A 20254-nucleotide genomic window follows, 5' to 3' on the forward strand; every position below is an offset into this window, starting at 1 on the left:
AGGGGACATTATGTGAGAGAAAATCTATTTTCAATGAATGGGAAGACAAAGAAAACAAGTGTTGCACTATAGTGCTATGGAAATTCAATTTAAAACATTAATTTAATTTCAATTATGTATCTATGTTTTTTGAGTGTGTTATTTTGTTCACATCTGTGTGTAGGTGTTCTCGGAAGCCAGCAGAGGGTATCTGAACCAATAGAGCTATTGTTAATAGTTGGCAGGGAACTGCAAGATGTGTGGATTGGTTAGTGAACCCATCTCCTCTGAAAAAGCCATACATGACTGTAAATGCTGAGATATCTCTCCATATTTCTCAATATTCTTTCTAGCTATTTAACAAAACATCTTTCTGTATTTTAAGTTTTATTCTTCTAACTCCCAGGATGCAACAGGATTCTCCTGTCTTCTTCTGCAAGGGGAAAATTAGTTTCATCATCTGGAAACATTCATTCAATCTACCACAAACTTTCTGTTTTCTCTTACATTCCATGTCACACATTCACTCATATATCTAAAGAATTATTTTTTTGCAAGTCTTACTTTGCATTAGAGATAGAAAAGAACACATCCCATATGTGTAGATGTAACCAACCATCTTATGAAATAAGAACCACAGAACCAATGCAAAGAAGAAAGCCAAGAGGTCAGAGCTAAGAGCTAAAACCTTACCCTTCCTCCTGCGGTGGTCCTACCTCTCCAAAAGAGAGCTACTTCCTGTGTTAAAGTCTTTATAAAGACTTTCAGCTCTGGCTTCTCATTGGTTGTAAACCCAACCACATGACTGCCTCATCACGGCCTGTCTGTACAGACCTCCAGGTCTTCCATGGTTGGGATTGAGACCATAGGCATGTGTCTCCAATGCTGGCTGTATCCCTGAACACACAGAGATCTACCTAGCTCTGCCTACCAAGTACTGAGATTAAAGGTGTGCGCCACCACCGCCCAGCTTTCCTATGGCTTGCTAATAGCTCTGACCCCTGGGAAACTGTATTTATTAAAATACAAGTAACATTTTAGTACAAAATAAAATATCACCATACATATGCACTAATATTAAAGAACCAGGTCTTGTAAAATAAGAGGCTGAGTGGAAGATTATAGGCCACAATGTACAGAAAAGTAGTATACATGGTAATTGTTGACATCATCTTTAGAAGAAACAATGAGAGTCACTAGCTAATGCATACATCTTGTATTGCATCAGAATAGGTGGTTCTGTATCAACACTAGAGTTATCAGTAACAATTTATGAAATGGGTGTTCAGGAAGATGTTTTCTCTCTTATCTTTTCAAGAGAATTTCTCTCCGGTTTAAACAAAATTATGTAGCACTTGGGGATAAAGATACATCCCAGCAGGCCTGCACTGGAGGCCAAGATGGAGAAGATCTCCACAGCAACCATGACCTTGCCCTTGGTGCTGTGGTAGACAGGGAGAAAGGTGACCCAGACACTGCAGAACAACAGCATGCTGAAGGTCAGCAACTTTGCTTCATTGAATTTGTCAGGGAGATTCCTGGCCAAGAAAGCCACAATGAAGCTACCTAAGGCAAGGGAGCCATGGTATCCCAAGACACAGTAAAATGCCATAACTGAGCCCTTGTTGCACACAATAATGATGTGGCCGTGCTCAGAGTGTGTATCAATGTCAATAGAGGGAGGAGAAACTTGAAGCCAAATTGCACAGACAATAATTTGGATGAGGGTACAGATGGCTATGATGTAGTTGGGTGCCCCTGAAACAAGAAAGTATCTCATCCTTCCAGGGGCTGTGACTATGAAGGCCAGCAGAACAGTCACTGTTTTGGCCAACACAGTGGAAACAGCTACAGTGAACACAACTCCAAATGTGATTTGCTGCAGGAAACAGGTAGCTGAATTGGGTTGGCCAATGAAGAGCAATGGGCACAAGAAACAAAACATGAGTGAGATGAGCAATATGTAACTAAGATTCCGGTTGTTGGCCTTCACAATGGGAGTGTCATGGTGTTTAACAAAGACCCCAAGAACAAGAACTGTGAATGCAGTGAAGAACAAGGCCATTGAGGCAAGAGCCATGCCCAAGGGATCTTCGTAGTTCAGAAAGATCACAGCTTTGTGAATGCACTGGTCCTGCTCTCTGTTCGCATACTGGTCCTCTGGACACCTCACACATTTATCCACATCTGATGGAGAAAGAAAAATATGATTAATGCAGCTTCAGTCACTTCTTGACATATTACAATTAAGTGTGTTGAAGAAGCATTGCAATATCTTCATTTGTTTCTGAGGATGTAATTGAAGTACATTGCTGCATACCAATGCTTCCATTTCAAAATACTCATTCATTATTTTATGAGGATTTAAATTAAACAATCATTATGTTGTCTATTTAACTGTGTTAATGATTCGATTTGCTATATTATCAGAAAGCACATGTCATTTCAGTACATTCTGAATGCTATGATGAAAAAACTTCAACTGGTGAATTGACAGAGAGTAAAATCATTAACCATTATTTTGCACAGTGTGTATTGTAAAGTCTTAGATTCCATGGTTGTAGTGCCTCCTGATGTCTTTCTGTCTGTTTTATGAATGCTGTTCTTGTAATTGATGGAGACTGTGTTTTCTATTTGAACATGTCCTATGGTACACTTTCTAGTATCAATTTACCAGCCCAAACCCATCAACATAGAGGAAATACTAAACAGAATCCGTAGGGACACTTGGCGTCTGCACATGACATGTCAAGACCAAGTTCTCAGCACAAAGTATATTTGTTTGCACCAGATGTCAATGGTCAGGAAATAGGAAGCAAAATCATGAGATAGAGAATGAAAGAGAAGGATAAAGCAACAAGAGAGTTGGGGAAGGGGTTTTTGGACAGGGAGGACAAAGAACTGCCTCTGAATAGAGAGGACAGAGATGTAGTTTTTAGGAAAAAGACAGTGTATAAAGGAAAAATGGGACCCCTATGTTATGATGAAGTGTTTAATTCTGATTGGATATATTAATTAGGAGATCCACAAGGGAGTTTTTGCTCACTGTACTTCAATATTTTAGTAGCTAGACCTTGATAGTCAGTCTCAGGAGGAGAAAGCACCAAATAAGGGAATAGACCCTGGTGGCTATCTTTAGGAATGTAGCCTCATTTCTGTTGCTATAAAGTGAACCATGACCACAGTTGCTATGGGCCAGAGGAATATATTATAAGAACTCAGCTGGTTATGGCAAAGCCACCACCTGAAGGGATCAATGAATTCCTTCAGAGGAAGCCAAATTCCAAGGAGCATTTGGTATTATTTGGCTTGTTATATATCAGCTGTCTTCTGTTATGAGAATCATGTGTGCTTTCAAAGTTTTCCCAATTGATTTTTTCCTAAGAATTGCTAACAGTGTGAACTGATCACTCTTTGTACATATACATTCAAGGTATCTGGAGAACATCCCCAGAAAAGGCTTCCTTCCCCCCAGCCCATCCATTTCTTCCCTTTCTGCACTAGAACCAGATATTCCCCCTTAACCACATTAAAGGACTAACAGGAACAACAGTCCAAACCACCACACAATAAGTCTCCTAAATTAAGGTCATTTCTACACGGAGACACCGCCTAGGTCTGGTGGATCTTAAGTAATAGCTTCACACAATTTAGCTCAGACCCTCCTTTTCTTACAGCCTTCCTAACTTTATAGACCTCTAATTCCTTACCTAATCACTTCTAGGAATATTTAGATAACCTTATGTGCTGACAGCTATGCACAGTCAGAACCCCAGTTGAAGCCTCCCTGTAATTGTCATCATTGGCAGCATCTGGCCAGGTCCATCCACAGATCAAGGAAATTACCTTATCAGAGATACCTCTGTACTCTCTAAGAACAGACTTAAGCATCCAGAGTAGCTGTTTGAGAAGGCCTGGCAGATGTGCCAAATAAGCTTTACTACCTGCTTTCCCAAATCTTACCTCTAGTTCCAGATCTCCCTTTAACTATCATCAGAGGCATCTAGCTGTACACAGGTTGCCTAGCAACTGATCACACTTTCCCGGACCCTGCAGAAAAAATGGCATATAGCTTGGACAGACAGGAGCCACAGGAAAAAAGGAAGTAGTTTTATTTTCTCCCATTGACCTAGTAACTTATAAATTCTTAACATTTTCTACCAATCAAGTTTAAGATTATAGTTGAGCACATAAGATCCCTCTTCTTAGATATTGTCTAAACTTAGCCTTTAGTTAATTCATTTCCCCATTAGTCACTTCCCTTTTGGGTTGCAAATGATAATTAACAATTTCTGCCCAACTATATGATTCTTATCACCCCTCCATTTGACCCTTGAAGCCTGGAAGCCAAGGGACTGCTGCTTGTAAGTATACTGGGACTCCAGGACATGGAAGATGGAGAAGAAGATTGGGAAGAATAAATAACTGGACTAAGAGCTCAGTGTACTGAGATTCTATTTCCCGAAAATAGTTCTCGCCGTTCCTAGTTCTCTCTCCTGAGGCCCTGGGATGTATAATATTAAGGCTAGTCCTTCTAATATTATACAAGACACAATAGTTCTTATGAAGGAAAACATTTAAATGAGTGGCTTATAGTTCAGAGGCTCAGTCTGTTACCATAATGGTGGGGCATGTTGCTATGCAGACATGTTGCTGGAGAAGAAGCTGAGCATTTTACATATTTTGATCCATAGGCAATATAAAGTAAGCTGACTCATTGTGTATGGCTTAAGCATTTCTTTTTTTTTTTTTTTTTTTTTTTTTGGTTTTTCGAGACAGGGTTTCTCTGTGTAGTTTTGCGCCTTTCCTGGAACTCACTTGGTAGTCCAGGCTGGCCTCGAACTCACAGAGATCCGCCTGGCTCTGCCTCCCGAGTGCTGGGATTAAAGGCGTGCGCCACCACCGCTCGGCTTCTTTTTTTTTTTTCTTGTTTTTTTTTGGGGGGGGGGGCTTAAGCATTTAAGCGGCCTTGAAGTCTGCATCCACAGTGACACAATTCCTCCAATAAGACTACACCTTCTCCAACAAGACCACACCCTCTGATGGGGCCAATTTCATTCAAACTATCACTGGAATCTAATGTATCTTAGCAAGGCAAAAGGAATGGGGGAGAAGCACAGAACTTGCTAGAACCGTATTTACCATAATCAGCCTCACTAGAGTTCCTTCAAAATCAGTAAGATGTGTGTGTGCGTGTTTGTATATGTATATGTGTATCTACATGTATAAGTAACAACAGAGCTCAAATATGAGAGTGATTGGGTTTATATGAGGAAAACAGGAGGATGAGAATGAAAGACAAATGTTACATAAATATAATTTATATGTTTTAAAATGAAAAAAATTTAAATAAATAAATATGTCCTCAGTTGGTGTCCTCACCTGGCATTAGAAATTCTTTATCCCTGAATCTTATTCATAAGAAGGAGTAACCCTATCTTGAAGGTAGAAACCTCTGTATATACTTATTTAAAAACCTTACTTCTTGATTCCATCACCTTCAGGAATAGACAACCACTTTCATCCTTCACTAATTTCTGTCTGTATGAGACCCAGATTATGTGAGTGTACTCAAGTGTGAAGTAGATATTGATATAACACCATGATCATAATAAAAGTAGAACACTCAAGCAAGAGTGATAGCACAGAAGAATAGTATCCCATCCATAAGTTGTAATTTCTACCGTGGAAATTTTTTGAAATGAGACTATATTTGCTCTGAGTCATCAAATAATTTAATAGATTGATGACATGCTTCTAGGTTTTAAGTCTTTTTTTCTTGAACAATGCATTTATGGACCGATGTAAATGGTTAATTTGTTTAGTGGAATGGGAATTTGTCTCAGTTGTGAGGAGAATGTACTGCTCTTGCAGAAGAACTGTATTCAGTTCCAAGAACATATCTTGGGTGTCTCACAACTGGCTGTAACTCTAAATAAGGGGGACTTGGATGCCTCTCACATGCAATTGTGTACACATAACCACCCATCTCACATACATTTACATAATTAAAGAAATAATTAAATTTTTGGTTAATTGTTGTTGTATTTATTGTTGTAAATACCCTTTAGTCTTATATGGTTCTATATTTGAAACAGTTTCATTATAGTGTGTAATTAAATTGGAGTATGTTGTATGTGTGATTCCATAAAGACCAGAACGCAGCCTCTAGGGGTTGGAAACCTCTTCCTGCTACATGTGTCCTAGGAATGAACTCATTATCAGCTTTAGGAGCAAGGGATATTATTTCTGAAGCACCTTAATGGCCATAAATGTCCTTTAAGGTCTTTCGTTATATAGGATAACAGGCAAAATGAGAGAAAATCTATGTATCTGCCATTTTTATGTAACCAACTCTAAACAAATAATCATTTGACAAGTATGGGCTGTGTATGTGACAACACCATTTGAAATAACTGTGGCTTGTTGCTTTCATATAAAACCATTTTAATCTTCTACTTTTTGGCATTATTAACTGTGTGCTGTATATAAACAAATTGACTATAGGACTCAATACTTCTACATTATGTGCCAACACTTATCCACAATTCCCTAGATTACAAATGACATTGAACCTTTGAAAAGGGGGCTCTCTGGATATTGCTTGAAATCTTTTTTATCATACCGAACAGTTTCTATTAATATTACAAGTAATTATTTCCACTCTTCATTAATCTGACGGAGGACTTAGATTTTGTCTCTAGTACCCACATGAAAGAGCTCAATGTATCTGATACACTAGTCTGTTCTCCATTGATTTCCTGCATGTACATGGGACCTATAATCTTATGTAAGGACACATACAGACATAGAAATAGAAAAAGTATTATTGAAGATTTATGACTGGAAACTAATCTACATGTAGTTCCAGAAAAGATTAGTCACTGGTTAAGACATTGTGCAGAATTTCCTCACATTATAGTTTTATTATCAAAACTGTTTCTTTGTGAAAAGATCATCTACAATGAATTTTCAATGAGTTAAAGATGTATGTCATGGCAAAACATGTTATTTAAAGTGACATTGTTAATGATCATAGTCCCATAAAAACTAACTTGAGAAAGTGATATGGTTTATTTTTACAGACGTCTTTTAGAACCTTTTGTCATTCCAGTGTGTTTGGGAGAAGATGATCTACGTGAAAGATTTATCTTAGCAGCAAACACTCACTTGTCTCATTAGAAACTTCATTTTCTGGGCAGGGGATGCAATAAAAACAGCAGGCTGCAATTCCCTCCTGCAAGAATTTTCTGAATCCAGGACCACAATCAGCACTGCACACAGAGGGTGGCATCTGAGGAAAATTAGACACATGGTGATATCAGGAGTTTTGCCTACTCTTTCCATAACTATATTATATTAGCATTTTTAAATATTGATAAGCTTATTTTACATACACCAAATGAGTGACCACATTAAACTTAGTATGTTTTATAATGCCCAACAAGTAAATGTAAGAAAACAATCTGATGTGAAGTTGAGTAGCTTCTGAATCTTAGAAATTTGGGGAAAAAAATCGGTTGTTGCTGTGAGCAAACCACAAGGAGTGTAAACTTATTTTTTTAGTTAATTTTCATCACCTTGACAGAATGACCTTTGAAATGTTAGAGGGAAACCTAACTAAAATATTTCTCTCCAAGGAACTAGCTGCTGTCATATTATTTATGCATTTTCACTAATGGGTAATTGATGTAGGAGTGCCCATTCCACTGTGGGCAGTGCTGTCCCTAGGCAGGGCTGTAGGAGAAATCTAGCAGAGCAAGTCAGTAAACACTGTTCCTAAAGAGTTTAGTTGCAGTCTCCAGATTTCTACTTTGTCTTCCCTTTACTGTAACCCATGAGCCTAACTAACCCTTCCTCCTCAGTTTGCTTATGGTCAGTGCAGCAAGCTGGGATAAATGACGATCTGAAACATGGGAAATATCTCTTCAAATCTCTGATAGGAAACATGAACTCCAGTAAATACCACTGCAAAGCATGACAAACAAAATGTAAAAGAGAAAAACAGCTAAATAGGCAGAGCCTGGTGCATCTGTGGTGAGGAAGTGCTGGATTGATATGTATGGAGCTTTAGGTGGAATCTTTCCTGTGGGGCATTTACCCACCACCCCCACAGTTCCCCGGAGTTTTCTTGAGTGCAAGCAGCAGGAAATATTAGATAGAAGGATTTATTGCAGAGAATCTTGTGGAGATAAACAGATAGAAAATAAAGGATATCCTCGAGTGGGCCTGGAACCTATTCCAATAGGCCCTGACTGTCTCTGCCCCAGGGTTTTTATAGAGACGCCAAGGGGTGGAGCAAAAGACCTCCTCCCCCAGCACAGCCAAGTGCAGACCATCCCAGACACCTGCACTCAGGCCCGTGGTCCTAATCATCCTCTATGAGGACCTGCTGGGTAAAGCCACGAGGAACCCGAGAATGGGTTCCCACAGGTCCCCCTTTCTTAATATATAAAAAATAACTATTAATGGCTTACAGCAATCTCCAAGCTGTTACACTTTCCAGTATGGGAGTAGAGGATGATAAAGATGGCATTTCTCTTTTGAATTAGGTCCAAGGTGACTACAGCAGTCTTAGCTGCCTCAAGCCCTTTCTAAACCAAAAACTCTAAAGGTGACTTCAAACTTAAAGAATCCCTTAGTTTCATCATTAGCATTAACAGGTTAACATAAATATTGCTATACATAGTCACAATTCTCTCAATCTTACAACTCAAAGCAAACTCTTAACAGAACCATTTGAATTAGCATATATGGTGCTATATATAGTTAACAATTTTCTCCATCTTACAACTTTAACTCAATCATTTGAATTTTCTTGCTAACAGAACACAGGAAAAACTTCGATGTATTCACATCAAGCTTAAATATTTCCTTAACTCCACAAAACCAGGGTGCATTAATATCAATAAGTTAAACATAATTTCTGCAAACATAATTCAACCTTAATTCCACTCATAACTCCTCCTTTTCTTTATAGTTTAAAACAAAATCTCAAACCTAGTTAGAGGAACCCAAACTCATACAATTCCTACAAATCCATATTGAAAAGCAATCTTCTCAATCTAACCATTAACACTTTGAAAACTTAGCAAAACATCCAAAAGCAGTTTCTTAAAAAGCTCTTTACACTTTAAAAGTAGCCTCTTAATATACCCCATTTGCATTTCTTACTAACAAAACATGACATTAATCCACTCAATTTTTGAATTTAGACTAAGGAATATTAACTCTCCCCTTTATAATTTAAGCAAAATCTCAAGCCTAGTTATAAAACCCAAACTTTTGTTTAAACACTTCCATTCGTAACACAAAACCAGTTCCATAAGTAATTCCATTTTTACATAAACAGTTCCACAAAACAATTCATGAATCACCAGTTAATAAAGCATATATGCATACACAAAACTGCATCTTGATTCTAGGTAGAAATAAATTTCTTCATTTAAACAGTTCCATTTTTAACCCAATTCCAGCAAACAGTTCCTAGGTCATTACTATGTTTAAACTCAAAATTGTCCCATTGTAATGAAATCTCTATTTATTTCATTAAGTCCCAAAATTCAAATGATAAATTCTGGTACTGGCCTTCCAAATATGAAGAAATCCATAACAAAAATCTTTTTGTAGTTTTATCTCATTATTTTAAGTTCAAGAAGTTCAAAAAAGTAAATTCTGGTATCAGGCTTTCACTTCCAAATATGAAGAGACGTTTTACAAACAAAATTTTTGCTGTTAACAATTTTAGTTCAAACAAGCGTCTCTGCAACTTTTATCCTCACAGAGACCTTTTCAGGCACAGTAATATTCTAAACCGCACCGTTTTTGATGTTAGCTCAGGTTTTTCTGTGTTGCCTCGGTTTTCCACGGATCTCAGCTGCGGATGCCTTGTGCTGGTTCTGGCGTCTGCCATTCTTAGCTTCTTAGCAGCTTCTGGAACTTTTTTAAAACCGCTCAGACTGCCTGCTTTGCAGTCTGCTAGGACACTACCTTCTGTGTCTCAGGTTCTTTCACCATATACATTAATAGACTCACACTTAACATTTACACTTTTTCACAAACTCACATATAACATTTTTTGCCTTGCAAAGCATTTAAACTCACATTCAACATTTACACTTTTTTTACAAACTCACATAAAACGTATTAATATCTACTTATTTATACTCCTTAAGGAAACTATAGAACTACTTTAGCAAATATATTTCTTATTACTTCTTATGTATTTCTTATGTTCATTCCATCTTATTTCTTATTTAAACTTACATTTACAACTAGCATCTTTACTTCTTACAATCTTATTACTACATGTCTTAGGAATACCTTAGATTCTTCTTGTAAGCTTATATTCTTAAAGGAACTCTATAGATCTATTTTACAAACTTATATAGGGCTACCATTGGCATATATTTAACTTCGCAAACACCTAAAGATTTCTTAACAGAGATCTAACAAGAGAATTTTTACAAACTTACATATCTTATTTTCATCTTTTTCTACTTCTTACTCTTAATTATTATCACTATCTCTATTAGAAAGATTCTCTTAACTAGAAAGGAAGTACATACATCATTTCTAAAGTTTAGAGTTTACAGTCAGCTTTGTTATAAAGCACTGGGATTTAGTGAGTGCTGTTGTTAGAATTGTGATAGTTGTTGCTAGGGGACTGTAACTTTCCCAGAATGAAGCCACACTCCAAAGTTGCCGAGTACTCTCAGTCTTTCCAAATTGGCAGAGATGCACTGTCAGCAATAAATGGTTTTTAACTAGAGGCTGTCCCTTCACCCAAATTCATAATAGCTCCCCTAAGTACTTCAATTCAGACAAACGTTTCTATTACAGCAGTACTTTTGGTTTGTTCTACAGAAAAACTTCACTTCATGCTGAGGGTGAAATTACCGTATTTAGCTGCTGGAAAGCTCTTCACCAAATACTGCACAGCTATTAGGTGATATAAAGTATTTTTCTAAAGGAGCTAGTAAAGCCACAAGTGGCACAGCTCCGAACTGTATTTAGTATTTTCACTTCATTAGCTTTAACTCCTGATATTAGCAGCTGTGATATTTAGCACTGATGTCTAATAAGGAACTTTCAGGTGAAGCAACTCTTTTTAAGACAGTTAGATTTTCTGAAGTTTGTTTCCCACCTCTAAAGCAGTCATTTCTTTTTGAATGCTTGTGTACTTGTCTCCTTATTAGATTTGCAAAGGAATTACTCATTGCAGGCAGTTTGTTCAAAAGGCAAAGAACTTTTTTTAATTTCAACATAGGTTTCTTCATATCTAAGACAACTTTCAGTGTATAAACTGCTTTCTCAAGGATTTTAAAGGGGCTTGTTTGCTCATAAAGGTAGCTTTTTGTCTGATCTGAGTTCTTAAGAGGTAAGATTAAGCTTTCTAGCATTGCTTTGAGAAGAAACTTCATTCTGAGATGAAAAGTTTTTGAATTTAGCTGAAATACTACATTTCCCAGAATGCATTTCCCTTATATCAGTCCCTTATTGCAAGCTAGCTTTTGGACTTCATTTCCCATAGTTCTTTTTGGGTCTGAGAGTCAACTTCTAAGTTCTTTTTTACCAGACTTGCTTACAAATTCTTGCCCGGGAGGTTTGAACAAAGTTTTTTCCTTTTGCAACAGGAGATTGGAACAAGCATTTTACATTTTCAGCTATGGCACATTGGGAGATTTCTAATCTCTCCTCAGCTGGCTTCAACAAGTGTCTCTCCTTCATTTGACACTGGCCCCCACATCAGAACTGCACCTGCCTAGTTAGCAGGCATTGAGGCTGGCATTTCTGATAGCAACTTTCCTCAGGGTTTGTGTTTGTCTTAGCCAGTCAGTGAAAAACAAAAGCATTTACAACAGCTTTTCCATAGCTCCTTCAGAGAGATTTTCTCCCACTGATTTCATTCTAATTTTGCTTGTTCCTTGCCCTACAGATGCAGAGCTTCAGATATCTGTCTGCAGCTCTGTACCTCTGCTAGCTGCTTTTGGAGGTAGGGGCTTTTTTTTCTCCCCACAAATCTGCCTCAAATTCTAGCAGCTTTTTCAGGTCATGCATTTTCTGGGGAGGATTATGTCCCTTCGGTTTCTTCAGAGTCTTTCTCCCAGAAGTTCCCAGTTTGGTCTCAGTTTGTCCCCTCTGCCCCAGAAACAGTTTCCAACACTACAGTGGCTGCTTTCCCTGCTACTGAAGGTAGGGGCTTTTTGTCTGTTTCTGTTTTCGGGGTCTGTGTGGTTTGCGTACAGACTGAAAATCTACCAAGGGAGGTTTTTGCCATCTCTAAACTCACATTAAGACAGGTGTTTTGTTTCATTAGGCCTTCACCTGGCCCAGTCCCCCAGTGGGTTGTGTTTGGGTGCTCAAGGACAGAGCTTATGCCAGAAGCAATCACCCCTTAGGGCTACACTCCCTTATCTCAGGGAGTCAATTGAAACAAAGCTTTTCTCAAAAAGATGCTTTCTCTGACAGAAAAGAAAGCTTTACTCCTGGATAGTTCTGTTCTGCCCTGGCTGGGCTCTTTCCCCAGACAGCGTTCTGACTCAGCAGCACAGCTGCTTCAGATACAGTTCAGCTTTACTGTTTTCCCAGAAAGGTTCTTACTCTGATAGGAAAGGTTTTTCTCAGATTTCCTTTTTGCAGCTGTGGACCTATCAACCCGGGACTTGTAGGAAAGTGGACAACTGTGCCATTCCCACCGGTTTTAGCTTTGGTTGTTCATTAGCAATCTTTCACTGGGCCATGCACCTTCCTCAGCTCACCTCAGCTCTGTGCTCCAGGAAGTTTACCACTGCAGGAACCCTAGTATCCAGGAAATGCACTCCAACTAAGAGACGCTGGCCAGTTGCCTCTGGGTTTTTGCTCAGAAGCAAGGATACAATGTTAACAGTTTGCATTGCTTCAGGGGATCTTTGCATTAGGAAGATTAGGCGCACCTTGTTTGTCATTCTGAAATGCTCACTCAGAAACAAAACCCTTGATGCCTCAGCTCGGCTATAACTGAAAAGCTTGGCTTTTTTGCTTTTCTCAGGTAAAGTTTCCTGCCCTTTTGGGCTCTCTGTAGCATTTTACCCACACTCTCCCAAGCATTTCCCTCAGGGTACTCTGACCCACTGTCTTTTACTAGTTTGAAGAGACAGAGCTTAGAAGAGGTTTTTAGGAACTTGTCCCTGCCTCCTGCATTGCAGGGAGAATTTTTAAAGCTTGAAAGAATTTAGGTTTTGCTGTCTTAAGAGGTTTGTTGTTTTCCCTTAGAGCTAATCACAGGTGGTCCCCATACTAATATCTTCAGGTGATTCTAATTTTTGTCCTTCTGAGAGAGAAAGTTAAAGGCTTTACTTTTTAAGTTTGAGAGCTTTTAGTTTGAGAAAAATTAAGGCTTTTTAGAGAGATTTTTTTCCCCCAAGTTTTCCAAGAAGAGCTTTATAGTTTAGGAGAAAGATTTTTTTCCCCTGTAGAAAGAAAGACCAACTTTTCCCAAAACTTCCCAACTTTAAACTTTGACTTCTTGCACCCCTATTTTTGCCTCAGGGAGAAATTACTTTCTCCTGCTGCTTGGACTTTGCATTTCAGCTGTCCCCAGGTCAAAAGCTTCCATAGGAAACTTATTCTTCCCCATAAGCTCAAAGGAGATCTTTTTTACTACCCAAAAAGCCCAAAGAAAGATTTTTCCCAGTTTGCGTTTATAACCCCCAAAGTTAGAAAATTGTAGAGTTTTTCTGTCTAGTTGCCTTAGTTTTTTTTCTAAATGATCTTATACTTCTAAGTTTTTCCTACACTATATTACTATGCTATACCTTATACTTATTTTTCACAGATAGAAATTGAGAAAGGGATAGAAGATAGAAAATTTTGACAGAAGAGAATTTCGCTGCAGCATCGGACATCCTTCCAGTCTGCTTTCCTTTTCTCTCGAGGATAAAACCACTGCCTCTCAATAATATATATTTTCCATAACACTGGCATGCCTTTCCACTGACAGGGCTGACCCACACTTTCGCCAAAAACACTATAATAAAACTATTATTTTCCTTTATCTTTAGTCCCTATTACTTTGTCTTTAGTCCCTGTTCATTTGTCTTTGGTCCCCCCTTTTTTTAGTCCCCCCTTTTTTTCTTTAGTCTCTTTTTTTTCTTTTTCTTTAGTCCCTGTTCATGGCACCATTCTGTGGGGTGTTTACCCACCACCCCTACAGTTCCCCAGAGTTTTCTTGAGTGCAAGCAGCAGGAAATATTAGATAGAAGGATTTATTGCAGAGAATCTTGCGGAGATAAACAGATAGAAAATAAAGGATATCCTCGAGAGGGTCTGGAACTTATTCCAATGGGCCCTGACTGTCTCTGTCCCAGGGTTTTTATAGAGAAGCCAAGGGGTGGAGCAAAAGACCTCCTCCCCCAGCACAGCCAAGTGCAGACCATCTCAGAGACCTGAACTCAGGCCCGTGGCCCAAATCATCCTCTATGCGGACCTGCTGCATAAAGCCACGAGGAACCCGAGATCGGGCTCCCACAGTTTCCTGAGATCAAAATGTCTTATAAAGGCTGCAAGTATTTGGGGAACTCGAATAAAAGTTAGATAGTTTAAGTTAATTAAAGGATTTCTTAAAGTTTATAATAAAAAAAAATTTGTATAATCAAAACCTGGGGATAGGGATCTATATACTTCTGAAGACAGCTGCTGATTGTTGCATTCTCACTTTGCATCCTTTGTTCAGTATTGAGTTCTGTGTCAAAAATCACAGTGTCTCCTGTGCATGGCCTCTTTCACTTCCTACACAATATGATTACCTATAAATATTCCTTTTTTGTTGTGGTTTTCTTTTCTTTTTTTTTTCTCTTTATAAATTACTGTTAATTTTTATTTATTTATTTATTTATTTATTTTGATTTTTCTTTTGCAATACAATTCAGTTCTACATATCAGCCACGGATTCACTTGTTCTCCCCAGTCCCGCCCCCCCTCACCTTCCGGCCAGCCCACCCCCAATTCCCACCTCCTCCAGGGCAAAGCCTTCCCCACAGACTGAGATCAACCTGGTAGACTCAGTCTAGGTAGATCCAGTCCCCTCCTCCCAGGCCGAGCCAAGCGATCCTGCATAGGTCCCAGGTTTCAAACAGCCAACTCATGCAATGAGCACAGGATCCGGTCCCACTGCCTGGATGCCTCCCAAAAAGATCAAGCCAATCAATTGTCTCACCCATTCAGAGGGCCTGATCCAGTTGGGGACCCCTCAGGCATTGGTTCATAGTTCATGTGTTTCCATTCGTTTGGCTATTTGTCCCTGTGCTTTATCCAACCTTGGTCTCAACAATTCTCGCTCATATAAACCCTCCTCATTCTCGCTAATTGGACTCCCAGAGAGTTTGGTAATGTTCCTTCTGTTTCTATTGTGTGGAACAATTTAGAGACTATTGGTATTAACTCTTCTCTGAAGATCTGGTGGAATTCTGCGCTGGAACCATCTGGTCCTGGGCTTTTTTTGCTTGGGAGACTTTTAATGACTGTTTCTATTTTGTTAGGGGTTATTGGACTATTTAAATAGTTTATCTGGTCTTGATTTAACTTAGGTATGTGGTACCTATCCAGAAAGTCAGCCATTTCTTTTAGGTTTTCTAGTTTTGTGGAATAGAGGTTTTTGAAGTATGACCTGATGATTCTCTGGATTTCCTCAATGTCTGTTGTTATGTCCCCCTTTTCATTTCTGATTTTGTTGATTTGGATGCTCTCTCTCTGTCTTTTGGTTAGTTTGGATAATGGCTTGTCTATCTTGTTGATTTTCTCAAAGAACCAACTCTTTGTTTCATTAATTTTTTGTATTGTTCTCTTTGTTTCTATTTTATTGATTTCAGCTCTCACTTTGATAATTTCCGGGTGTCTATTTTTCCTGGGAGACTTTGCTTCTTCTTGTTCTAGAGCTTTCAGGTGTGCTGTTAAGTCACTAGTGCGAGATATCTCCAACTTCTTTATGTGGGCATTTAGTACTATGAATTTCCCTCTTAGTACTGCTTTCATAGTGTCCCATAGGTTTGAATATGTGGTGTCTTCATTTTTGTTGATGTCTAGGAAGTCTTTAATTTCTTTCTTTATTTCTTCCTTAACCCATTGGTGATTCAGTTGGGTATTATTCAGTTTCCATGAGATTGTAGGTGTTCTGTAGTTTTTGTTGTTGTTGAAATCTGACTTTAGACCATGGTGGTCTGATAGAACACAGGAGGTTATTCCAATTGTTTTGTATCTGTTTAGATTTGTTTTGTGGCCAAGTATATGGTCAATTTTAGAGAAGGTTACATGGGGTGCTGAGAAAAAGGTATATTCTTTTTTGTTAGGATGGAATGTTCTGTAGATATCGATTAAGTCCATTTGAGTCATAACATCAGTTATAAGGAACTCAAGAAATTAGACATCAAAATGCCCAACAGTCCAATTAAGAAATGGGCTATAGAGCTAAACAGAGAATTCTTAACAGAGGAAACTCAAATGGCTGAAAGACATTTAAGGAATTGCTCAACATCCCTAATCATCAGAGAAATGCAAACCAAAACAACTCTGAGTTACCACCTTATGCCTGTCAGAATGGCTAAGATCCAAAACACTGAAGACACCTTATGCTGGAGAGGATGTGGAGCTAGGGGAACTCTCCACCACTGCTGGTGGGAATGCAAGCTTGTACAACCACTTTGGAAATCAATATGGGGTTTTCTTAGAAAATTGGGAATCAATCTCCCCCAAGATCCACCTATACCACTCTTGGGCATATACCCAAGGAATGCCCAATCATACCACAAGAGCATTTGCTCAGCTATGTTCATATCAGCATTGTTTGTAATAGCCAGAACATGGAAACAACCTAGATGCCCTTCAGCTGAAGAATGGATAAATAAAATATGGTACATATACACAATGGAATACTACTCAGGATAGAAAAACAATGACATCATGAGGTTTGCATGCAAATGGATAGATCTAGAAAAAATCATCCTGAGTGAAGTAACCCAGACTCAGAAAGACAAACATGGTATGTACTCACTCATAGGAGGATACTAGGTGTGGAACCAGGATGACTGGACTGCTACTCACATCACCAGGGAGGCTAACTGGAAAAGAGGACCCCAAGAAAGACACGGGGATCGCCCAATGATGGAGAAATGGATGAGATCCACATGAACAGCCTGGACATGAGTGGTTGTAATGAAGGGCGAGGGTCGAGGGAAAGAGAGCTTGGGGGAGCAGGAGATCCCAGCTGGATCAACAACAGAGAGGGAGAACAGGAAATAGGAGACCATAGTAAATGAAGACCACATGAGAATAGGAAGAAGCAAAGTGCTAGAGAGGCCCACAGAAATCCACAAAGATACCCACACAAAGACTGCTGGCAATGGTCGAGAGACAGCCCGAACTGACCTAATCTGGTGATGGGATGGCCAAACAGCCTAATTGTCATGCTAGAAACCCCATCCAATGACTGAGGGAACTGGATGCAGAGATCCACTGCTAGGCCCCGGGTGGAGCTCTGGGAGTCCAATTAGCAAGAAAGAGGAGGGTTTATATAAGCAAGAATTGTTGAGATCAAGGTTGGATAAAGCACAGGGACAAATTGCCAAATAAATGGAAACACATGAACTATGAACCAATGGCTGAGGGGCCCCCAACTGGATCAGGCCCTCTGAATGGGTGAGATAGTCAATTGGCTTGATCTGTTTGGGAGGCATCCAGGCAGTGGGACCGGATCCTGTGCTCATTGCATGAGTTGGCTGTTTGAAACCTGGGGCTTATACAGGGTCCCTTGGCTCGGCCTGGGAGGAGTGGACTGGACCTGCCTGGACTGAGTCTACAGGATTGATCTCTTTCCTCGGGGGAGGCTTTGCCCTGGAGGAGGTGGGTATGGGTGGTGGGCTGGGGGGGAAGGAGAGGTGGTCGGGAGGGGGGAGAACAAAGGAATCCGTGGCTGATATATAGAACTGAATTGTATTGTAAAATAAAACTTAAAAAAATATATAAATTATACTTATGACTTCCTTTTCTTTCTTTCCTTTTTTTTGGTTTTGTTTCACAGATGACTACTCTTTGTAGCCTTGGCTGTCCTGGAACTCGATTTGTAGCAGGGGCTGCCCTGGAACTCAAAGATGCACCTTCCTCTGCCTTCTGAGCGCTGGGATTAAAGGCATGTACCACCATCACTCGATATAAGGCATGTCTTCCTATCTTAAAGATCTGAATATTTTTCAAAAGTGTATTTTCCTACTTGAAATTAAGTAATAAAAAAACACCTCTCAAGTATGCCTTCCATTTTTGAGGTTTAATAAATTTAAGATGAGCCGGTTGGCAGTGGCTCACGCCTTTCATGCCAGCACTAGGGAGGCAGAGCCAGGCAGAAATCTGTGAGTTTGAGGCTAGCCTGGACTACAGAGCAAGATGCAGGACAGGCATCATAACTACACAGAGAAACCCTGTCTCAAAAAAACCCGATAATAGTAAATTCCAGATGTAGTCAAGTTTATACCCATGAAGAGCCTCCTTTGATTATAAAGGATAACTTTGTTGAGTATATTAAGAAGGTTTGCAGCTATATCTCTACCTACTTGAATTGCATCATTCATACTCTCCCTTTTTAAGAGAGTTCATGAAGGAATCTGCTGTTATCTAGAAGGGACCTTTCTAAGAAATGGGTTTCTCTCTCTGCAGCCTTCAGTTTTCTTTCTTTATCTTTATAATTCAAATTTTAAGTAAAATATGTCATGGGGAGGTTTCTATCTGATATGTGTTTAGAATTTAAATGCCTCCTGTCTCTAGATGTCCACATGTCTCCCCATATTGTGGAAAATTCCCATTGTATTTTACTGGATATGCTGTAGATGTCTTGGTAAGTTCTTCTTCTTCGCTTCTGCTCATTGTTTGTAAATTTGATCTTTAATCCTATCCCCCCGGTCCCATATATCTTTCACTTGTGCTTATTTTTACCTTTGTCACATTATCAGTTTTCTAATTCTTTTGCCTGTTTTTCAAGTATGCCATATTATCTTCAACTTGAAATATTTTGTTAGTGAGAAATTTTACTAGAATTTTTTTGATTTATTTTCTTTCCTTTACATATTTTAGTTTGAATTTTTCATCATTTTATACCTTTTCAAATGTGTTAGTCACATGCTCACTCATTTCCTTATTTTATGCAAGGTTTTGTGATCTCATTGCATTCTGCTGGATGTGATTTGTGTCCTGCTTGATATTCTGGAATACTGTTATAATCATTCTTTGGATTTTTTTTAGTATGTCTTTGAACATATTCACATTTGAACCTATGAGTCTGATATTTGGATTTGTATTGATTTGATTTCTTTATATTTTTTCCTTTTTTCTGCATTGAAAATTTAATATCTGGGAGTAGAGCACTGCTTGCATTGTTCCTAATCTTCTGTATGCCTCCAGTGGATGTTTTTTTGTAATGCTCAAGTGAGCTTGGTTAGAGCACACTTGAAATTTCATTGCTGCTCTCTGAATGGATAGAAAGTTCAGTTTCTGTACCTTCAACTCATATATTCTCTTCCCTGATAGTAACTTTCCTTGTTAATCTGAAAAAAAGAATATTTTGTAGATTTTAAATTATCTGGTCTCTATGAGATACAACTTTATTTCAAACTTGAGAACTTTTCTGAAGTTTACTCCTTTAAATTTCATGCTACTTTATAGTCAGGAATTTGAAATTGAATACCATGAAACTATCCACATCAGAATTCATACCTATAACATACTTTAGACTTATAGTAGAATAAATCATTTATAAATTTTAAGAAGTCATTTATTTTTCTTCTACTACCTCCTCTCCACACACATAAGAAAATTAGATACACTCTTGTTTAGATGAACTGTGAAAGAATTAGTGGGATCCAGAAATATTCCTCTAATGAGTAATTTCTTTTACACAGGACATGCTTCTTTGCTGGAGAATTGGCTCAGTTATCTATAACAATTCCTGATCAGATAAAAGGCCCAAGTTTGATTTTTAGCACCCACTGTGTGGCCCTGAACTATTTCCAATTCCCAGGGATCCAAATCATTGTTTAGACATTTATATGCACCAGGCATACCACTGTTGCAGAGGCATACATGCAGACAAGGCATCCGTACACATTTAATAGGAAAAAGAAGGAAAAAAGAAAGAACAAAGTTATCATTTATAGGGTATTTAAATGGGTTATGAAAATATTATCTTAATGTGTGGTTAGAGATGTTGACCATTTAGGAACCTGTTGGCAAAAAAAATCTCAAGGCAAATTATATA

General features: G+C 38.6%; 1 protein-coding gene across 2 annotated transcripts in view; it reads right to left on the reverse strand.

Annotated features, from left to right (window-relative positions):
• Positions 1-1264: 1264 nt before the first annotated feature.
• Positions 1265-20254, reverse strand: part of LOC128125394 (vomeronasal type-2 receptor 116-like) — a 49047-nt gene continuing 30057 nt past the window's right edge. For both annotated transcript variants that reach the window (XM_052762775.1, XM_052762774.1), the window contains exons 5-6: positions 7150-7273; positions 1265-2166 (exon numbers count right to left, since the gene is read on the reverse strand). In XM_052762775.1, coding sequence (XP_052618735.1) covers positions 1265-2166; positions 7150-7273 — 1026 coding nt within the window. The remainder of the gene's footprint in view (positions 2167-7149; positions 7274-20254) is intronic.

This window comes from Peromyscus californicus, unplaced genomic scaffold (assembly GCF_007827085.1).
Source record: "Peromyscus californicus insignis strain IS unplaced genomic scaffold, ASM782708v3 Scaffold_4__1_contigs__length_199733344, whole genome shotgun sequence".
NCBI classification, from domain to species: Eukaryota; Metazoa; Chordata; class Mammalia; order Rodentia; family Cricetidae; genus Peromyscus; species Peromyscus californicus.